The 8,944-nt window shown below is 43.3% G+C and overlaps 1 protein-coding gene across 2 annotated transcripts in view; it reads right to left on the bottom strand.

Annotated features, from left to right (window-relative positions):
• Window positions 1-559: 559 nt before the first annotated feature.
• Window positions 560-8,944, bottom strand: part of ZBTB11 (zinc finger and BTB domain containing 11) — a 31,861-nt gene continuing 23,476 nt past the window's right edge. For both annotated transcript variants that reach the window (XM_075542597.1, XM_075542598.1), the window contains exons 8-11: window positions 7,582-7,699; window positions 3,713-3,871; window positions 3,400-3,575; window positions 560-2,742 (exon numbers count right to left, since the gene is read on the bottom strand). In XM_075542597.1, coding sequence (XP_075398712.1) covers window positions 2,225-2,742; window positions 3,400-3,575; window positions 3,713-3,871; window positions 7,582-7,699 — 971 coding nt within the window. In that variant the 3' untranslated portion in view covers window positions 560-2,224. The remainder of the gene's footprint in view (window positions 2,743-3,399; window positions 3,576-3,712; window positions 3,872-7,581; window positions 7,700-8,944) is intronic.

Raw genomic sequence — 8,944 nt, 5'->3', positions numbered from 1 at the left:
CTGTAACTCTTGACCAGCGTAGAATGCCTCCTCCACCCCCAGCTAGGTAATTTCTAAGTGCTGACTTGCATGTATCTGACCAACTGGTCGCTACGTGAGCAAGGCTTCTGAAACCCTGCTTACCAACCTTCGTGAAGACTGCAGATTTGAAAGACTAAAAATAACGAGCAAGAAGCATCATGCATCGGTAATTAACATCAATGAAAAAAAACAAAAACACCCCAGGACTGAGGTCTGACTTCAGTTTTAGACCCTGAGCAGGTAATTGGGTGAGAGTCTGCACAGAGCCACTGATTAAAATCCACATTCGAGGACCACTTAATTTCTCACAGCAAGAACTAACACTATTTGGAAGCAGAGCTAAGAGTAAAAAATGCTTAAGATTCTCAGATTTGGCCAGAGGACACCCACAGGGTTTGGGAAACTCATCTGACCATAAACAGACTACCTATTTCTAAAAAGGCGACTGTTCAGAATTAACTACCGTTAAAGACAATTAGCAATTGATTTCTAAAGTGAAAATAGCAACAAGTTCAACTCCAAAGCTCGAGTTTTTAAACAATATTCAACACGATTTATTTACATATTCATGACATACATCAATAGTATCATATAATTAACTAAGTCTAGGGAACAATGGTGAGGATGGAACATCAAAGAATCCCAAAGTTTCGGCATGTTGAAGTACATTCACACAAATTCATAATGTATAGTAACAGAGCAGCCAGTATGAAGTCATGGGCTGTATGTCAATTCACTTCTTAAAGCTGAAAGCCACACAGCTACTAAAATAATGGAAAATTTGCAAATGCAAATATTACAAGTATAATACATGCATGGCTATCACATTTATTTTTTATCTTTAAAGCCATTTAAAGTAAACAAATACGTAACTCAATAACATCTGTACATCAAGGCACATATTTTTTGTGCTTTAGGAATGATTTACATACTTCTTAATTTTACATCTAGTAAGAGTCTCTAATGTGTAAACGTTTAACAATTATTAACTGCAATGGGGATTTTTTAGACAAGTGGAAACTGCTTTGGGTTACTCTGAAAATCGGAAAATTGGGTCGCTTCAAGATGTGGAAACTTGAAATCAAACACATGAATGGATACGATGTAGCTTCCAGAGAACTTTAGAAATATAACGTACGTTCAGTAATTTGGCGAACTTTCATCATTTTTTCCTCCTCCTAGGGGCTGGAAAGAGGCTGCAGGGGGCGCTCTCACTACTTCTCAGCGGCTGACAACTACGGCACCACAGGACTAGGGCAGCTGTCTACATCGCGGTGCTATTTCTAAAACTGTACTCTTGGAACGAAAGCGAACAGTTAAACATGATACAATGGGTGAAAACACACCAGCCTGGTTTAAACTTTTCCAGTCTTGCAAATGAACTGGTTTTCGTTGTTGTTCATACGCAGGTTTTTATTCTGTCAATTTATTGACCTATGTTATCAGGAAAAATTTCCCTCAGCATTATTTATTAATACCACTCTATGGTCATGGTCAATTTACTTGCCTGGCAGAGATATAGTTTCCTAAGGTGTAATAGGCATTTCATGCATTTTAATGGCATTCAAAAAAGTTAGCTATTAATTTATAATTTCCCCATATAGGTAAGTATGCTGTGCAATCTTGATTATAACATGTAACTTATGAAGTGCTTAAATTACAATAAAGACCCCTGACTTAGGAGGGGTTCAAATAAATAGCAAGTCAACAATCAGAGATCTGAAGCCTTTGGAAAACGTAAACCTATACACTCTACTAAAATGCCTTATATTGGAATTTTCTTTTAATCCATAAATGGGGCAAATGAAAAATGAAATCACAAAACCTTACTTCTTTATTTTGAAAATAAAAGAAGAAAAGCCATTGGTGCGGCCTTTTACACTCAAAATATATAATAAAATCATGTTGAAATACAAATGAAACAAAACAGGTTTTAATTTAGTACAGTCCTTTATAAACATCATCATAAAAAAGTAGACCATGATACACCACTGCCATCAAATAGATTCATTTTAAATTTCTCTTTACAGCAAATGGACTTTTCTAGAGAACCCATTGGCCAAAAACCGTTTAGAAATGTCACATCAACAAATAACCAGAGCCTGAACACACACACACAAACTCCCGTAGTTCTGTAAACAAATGTCCCGTGAGCTCAGTGTCCCGGGGACATCACCTGTGGTTCCCATCTCCACTGCGAGACTCAGTCTGCTTCGGAGAGATGTGCCACCTCTATTTCCACAGTCTGGGTAGCCTCGGCAACCTCAGAAAGCTTCTGGCCTTGCTGCTGGGCCAGCACATAATTAACCACTTGCATAATGCTTTGGTCAGACAGCGTGGACACCGAGGGACACTCTTCAGTGGCTGCAACAGCTTCGAGAGCTTCCATCGTCTCGCCTGTCACCACGACCGTCTCTAGCTCCTGGGGGCCGCTGTCTCCCTGGCCCTGCACGTCTGTGGTTACGATGCTGACAGCATGTTCCACTTGAGTCCCCTGGTTGTGAAACTGAAGGGTGTCTTTTTCCAGCATGATTTTGCAAGGCACATAATCTCTGTGGAATTTAGTCATATGCTTGCGCAGTGTTCGGGCGTCTATGTAAGCTTCAGTACACACAGGGCAGACATAGGGCCGCTCACCAGTGTGTGTTCTGACATGGCGCTTTAGCGATCGGGCGTCAGCCCAAGCCACTCCACATGTCAAGCACTCGAAGGGCTTAACTCCTAGGAGAAAAACGAAAATAATAAGGGGTGTAAATATAAAACCATGTGAAAGTTGCCAGCCAAGTAATGTTTTTCTTTAAATATACCTAAAAGTCTTTTATTTTGACTTTAGCAATCTTTTAATCAGGCTCTCTCTGAAGAAGTTACCATATGTAGACATTACTGAGATAGAAATTTGAGCTAAACGGGTCTTCATGAATAATCTCATGTGATCTTTACATAGACTAAGGAAACAGGTTTCATGCAGTTTAGAGTTCAACATATAAAAATGATGATTCGGAATTAAGATCCCTGAAAAAGGTATGTGGATTCTTCAAAATATTCGTGGAAAAATGGAACTGAAGGATAATGGAAATTTCCATGATTTTTTTTAAATTAAAAATTTATTTTCCATAACTTAGTATCCTTCATACGTGCATACACACACACACACACACACACACACACACATACACACACGGTGTTTGTATATATATGTAACAGCTAACTCTGGTTCAGAACCACTTATATATCAACGGACTAGATGTTCTAAGCTAAGGAACAAAGCTCTTATGAAGGAAAGCGTGACAGGAGGCCAGAGGAGAGGGGAGGGGAGGAGACTCCCCAGCAGGCTGATTTCTGTCCTATGTGCACACAGCCCGTGTCCAGGGTAGTCACCGTCATGGTTGTTCATGTGCCTCCTGTACTCTCTCAGCTGCGTGAACTTCCTGCCGCACTGTCCGCATATCCGTTCCAGGTTCTGCTTCGCCCGTCCTTTTTTCCCATGGGTCGCCTTCTTCACATGCCTTCGGAACAACGCCTTTTCGTAAAACTCTTTGCCACAAATATTGCACCTACAATATGGGGGAGAAATCAGCTATTTTCATTTTTCAAAAGACCACGAGCCTTTAGAATCAATCCAAGTATATATTTATGTCAATTCAAACTTAATCAATTCGATTAAGTTCAGATCCTTCTCAAATTTACCCACCTGTAAGGCTCGGTGACAGAGTGAGACTTCACGTGAGAATACCAGTCTTTCTTCCAACTATAGCACTTATCACAGAATTGGCACTGGAAAGGCTTCACACCAAGATGCTTGTTCATGTGCTGCCGAAGGTCTCTAGCTTCAAAGAAACTTTTCTCACATCTGCAACGATAAAGTTCAATCACGCAGCTGGATCATCTCATATCCAAGAACCCAGGATATACTTGGTCTTCTAGACCTCCACCATATGATGATGTCAATTAAAAATACTAGAATTTTCTAGCATTTCAATCTTTTATCGAGGCTGCCGATTTTTGAATTCTTTCAGCTCTGGAGGGTGAGCTAGCTATATTTCACGAAGCGTATAGAGTTCCCCCAGGTGATTATATTGGAATACTGACAGCCTGCCTCTTCTCATGGCATCTCTTACAGAAGGAGCCTGCATTTCCATTTCACCCCTCTTCCCATCTCTGTCTATGCGCTACTGGCAATGCGCTACGGACAAGCTTCACCTTGGACTACGGCTTGGAGCGATTGACTTAGGCTCAATGTAGTCTGGCCAGTGACTGATTTGGCAAAGACCCAATGTTATTAGGAGGTACTAGGCAGCTTTACTACCTGGAGTGGAGAGGCTGAAGAGCAACTAGTTTGCAACCATTTAAACCTTCAATCTTTTTAATTTGTTTAAAAACATTTTATTAGGGACTCATACAACTCTTACCACAATCCACATATACATCAATTGTATAAAGCACATCTGTATGTACATTCTTAGCCCTCATCATTTTCAAAGCATTTGCTCTCCACTTAAGCCCTTTGCATTAGGTCCTCTTTTTTCCCCCCTTCCCTCCCTGCTCCCCTGTCCCTCCAATCTGTTTAATTAAACCATCTAAACTCCTAAACTTTCACCTTTCTTTCAGCCAGTGAAGGCTGGCTTTTCTTGCATTTGAAACTTTCTTGAGAGTAAACTTTTGGCTTTAAGACTAGAGTGACCTCAGCAAACATGGCAAAGCAAGGAATTCTGGAAGCCTATCTCTCAAAGGAATGGGAACTGGCAGACTGTTTGAACCAACGTTTTGAAAACCCTGGAAACTACCATATTTACTCGAATGTAACCCGAGTTTTCCAGCACATTTTTAATGCAGTTTTTGTGGTAAAATTAGGTGCCTCGGTGGATATTTGAGCTGGTTTTATAATTGAGTATATACGGTAGTAAAAGTTTACAGTAACGGGGCAATCAATCAAGAAGAAACCTTGAATTTCGTTATAAAAGCTATGTGGCACTTTGGCTGACCCTGCCCTCAGCCTCTGACTCACTGGGCAGTGACAGAAGGTAACAGGCCCTATTCCCAACACAGGCTCCTGTACGAGAGGGAGAAGAGGCACCTCATTCTAAAAAATAAAGGCATCAGCTGTTAACACCTGGGGTAAGGAGTAACAGCTGGGAAAATCACTCTAAGCTCGAGGTCCGCCTGGGGAATGAGGTGTTTTGAGTGGATTCCAACGTCTACAGCCATTGGGGACAGGTTAGAACTGTGCCCCAGATTTTCCTAGGCTACAATCTTCATGGGGGTAGATTGCCAGTTCTTTTCTCCTACGACGTGGCTGGTGGGTCCCAACAGCCAATCTTTTGGTTAGCAGCTAAGCACATAAACGTCATGCCACCTGGCTTTAAAAAGCTCAAGACCGACAGTTCCGGGGGACGTGGGAGAGAGGGAGGTAGAGGGAAAGGACGTGGTGTTAACAAACCCAGGGTCAAGGGAACAAGTGATCCAAATCGGTGGTGAGGAGGGTGTAGGAAGCCTGGTAGGGCATGATCAAGGGTAATATAACCAAGAGGAATTACTGAAACCCAAATGAAGACTGAGCATGATAGTGGGACAAGAGGAAAGTCAAAGGAAATAGGGGAAAGAGCTAGTAGACAAAGGGCATTTACAGAGGTCTAAATAAAGACATGGACATATGTAAATATATTTATATATGAGGATGGGAAATAGATCTATGTGCATATATTTATAGGTTTAGTATTAAGGTAGCAGATGGACATTGGGCCTCCACTTAAGTAATCCCTCAATGCAAGAATACTTTGTTCTAATAAATTGGCATTTTATGACGCCCACCTTCCCGACCCAATCACTGAAGACAAAGTAGGTGAATAAGCAAATGTGGTGAAGAAAGCTGATGCTGCCTGGCTTTCAAAAGATATAGCATCTGGGGTCTTATAGGTAAACAAGCGGCCATCTAGCTCAGAAGCAACAAAGCCCACATGGAAAAAGCACACCAGCCTGCATGATCATGAGGTGCTGAAGGGATCATTTATCAGACATCAAAGAACAAAAAATCATATCATCGTGTGCTCACCTCCCTGATAGGATCGCTGAAGCCAATGGGTGCATAAGCAAATATGGCGAAGAAAGCCGATGGTGCTTGGCTATCAAAAGACATTGCGTCTGTGGTCTAAAAGGCTTGAAGGTAAACAAGTGGGAATCTAGCTTAGAAGCAACAAAGCCCACATAGAAGCACACCAGCCTCTGCGATCACAAGGTGGTCAAAGGAATTAGGTATCAGGCATCATCAGAACAAAAAATAATCATATCACTGTGAATGAGGGTGGGAGTGCAGAGTGGTGACCCAAAGTCCATCTGTAGGCAATTGGACACCCCCTTACAGAAGGGTCGCGGAGAGGAGACGAGCCAGTCAGGGTGCAGTGTAGCACCATGAAGCATACAATTTTCCTCTAGTTCCTGAATGCCTCCATCACTATCATGATCCCAATTCTACCTTACAAATCTGGCTAGACCAGAGGATGTACACTGGTACAGATAGGAACTGGTAACACAGGGAATCCAGGGTGGATGATCCTTCAGGGCCAGTGGTGAGAGTGGTGGTACTGGGAGGGTGGGTCGGAAAGGAGGAACCGATTACAAGGATCTATATATAATCTCCTCCCTGGGGGACAGACAACAGAAAAGTGGGTGAAGGGAGACGTTGGACAATGCAAGATATGACAAAATAATAATTTATACATTATCAAGGGTTCATGAGGGAGGCGGGAACAGGGAGGGTAAAAAAATGAGCTGATGCCAGGGGCTTAGGTGGAGAGCAAATGATAAGAGCAATGAATGTACAGATGTGCTTTACACAATTGATGTATGTATGGATTGTGAAAAGAGTTGTCTGAGCCCCTAGGAAAAGGATTTAAAAAGGGAAAAGCTCTACTGGACTCCTGGGACTCTGGAAACCGTTGCCATGTGCACCAAGGCTGGCTGGGCACAGGCTGAGAAAAGCCCTGGGAGAGACCTCAGGCCCTGAACAAACGGTGGCCGCACACCACTGTGAACCGCACACGCTACGTGGATTACAATGGGGAATTTGAAGTTATGCACGCACCAGAATTAGGGGAGAAATATTTTAAGAGATCATGGAAGATTAAAAAGGAGGCAGAAAAGTATTCAAGACTATCAGACTCTTCAGAGGCACTGCCTAAAAAGAAATTCTGATTGGAAGCCAGGCCTCTTGCCTCTTCTTTCCTGGAGAATCCCGCCCCAGCTAACACGATCTGAAAGTGTCTTTCAATCACTTTAAGTACCTGTGCGTAGCACATGATTTTCATCTGGACAATGTGATTAGGGACCTGGTGGTCCTGGGGTGAAGTATTTGACTACGAGTGGTCTGGTTGGCAGTTCTAAACCACACCAGTCGCTTTTCGAAAGCAAGCCTGGGCTTTCTACTCCTGTAAACAGTTAAAGTCTTGGAAATCCACAGGGGATTGCTAGGAGTCAGCATTGATATTTCCTTTTCAAACAACGTTGAAATAAAGCGAGTCAGAACATAAGGAAATGAAGACAGTGCACCACGATAAGAGTACTTACTGAGTACAATGATAGCCTCGAACCTCAGGCTTTGGCTGGTGTTTCTTCAGATGCTTGCTTAGTCCAGAGCCTCGGTGAAAAGACTTTCCACAAACTGAGCAAAGGTACTTGGACTCTCCTGTAAACAAAAAGCATGTCACAAGTTCAACAACTGGGTCCACTGCAACGGAATTCTTTATGCCATATTTCAGAAGTGATTTTATGTAAAAGTGACAGAAGCATTTGGAGGCATCTTCTAAGCATAACCAAAAAACCCAGGTCAAAACCCATTTCTTGTGGTAAATTACTTAAATGGCTCTTCTAGCCTTAGTCTTGATAATCCCCCATATGACTCGGTGGGACTGTGAAAACGAGGTGCGTGTGGCTCACCTAGGGGATAGGCCAGCTTGCTAACAACGTAAACATGGTGCACTTGTGGGGGCGAGACTGTGAAAAGAAGGTGTATGAAGTCCTGATGAACGGTTTGCTCAGGGAGTGACCAGGAGCAGAGGGCGAGAAACACCAGCAACATGAGCAGGAGACACGTAGGTGTGGTGGGCTTCCTAGTGCACGGAATAAGGGCGTTGAACGCCTCAGGGCAACAGGCTTGTATAGGGAACTCCAAGCATTTGTTGGAGGCAGCTAGGTTTGCCCACCTATGAAGCTCGAACTAGGCACTTTGGGGCAAAAGGCTTATTGGCTGAGAGGGGTGCCTCCGGGCCCTTGTCAGTGTTGCTGGCCCGTGCCTGTGCAGGAGTACTGCGGCAAACAGGCCCCTTGGTGGTGGCGCGGTGGGGGCCAGAGAGAGGCCTGCCTGTGACATAGCTGAGAAGAGGCTGTCCTGTTCAAAGAACTGTATCTCGAGTCCTTCTTGATCCTGGATTGAAACCCGTTACTTTCCTAATAAACTCTGAAATCACGATTACTGTCTGGGTTTTGGGTGGCCATGGCGATGAACCATCAAATCCAGAAGAGTAAGAGTGCTCTGCCATTACTTCCATGAGTGACATGGCTAAGTGTCAGAACTGGGAAGGGGTTGGAAGGCAGAAGCATGTCTGACCATCACACCACAGGAACCAGGCTCAACCTGTTGATGCTGACAGTGGTTCACCTCTTTGCTTGCCCCACCTCCCCACCAGCACCCCCAATACCACCAGTATGCCTCCCATCTGTAGTGCTAGCAAAGGTCAGTACTCAAATGTGATGGGCCTGCATAATCTATGCATCCCAGAGGTCACAGAAAGGATTACAAGTTCTAGAGCCGAGGTCTAGCCTGCAGTAGTTGTTTCCGTATGTTTGCTGTAAGGCATCTGAAAAGAAGTATGTGTAGACTAAAAAGCCGAGTGAAATTACAGCCCACTTACGATGCTAAGTTTTACAATAT

The sequence above is a fragment of the Tenrec ecaudatus genome, chromosome 2, assembly GCF_050624435.1.
Source record: "Tenrec ecaudatus isolate mTenEca1 chromosome 2, mTenEca1.hap1, whole genome shotgun sequence".
Classification (NCBI taxonomy): Eukaryota; Metazoa; Chordata; class Mammalia; order Afrosoricida; family Tenrecidae; genus Tenrec; species Tenrec ecaudatus.
Note: the sequence above shows the minus strand (reverse complement) of the source record. Positions and strands in the feature narration are given on the sequence as shown.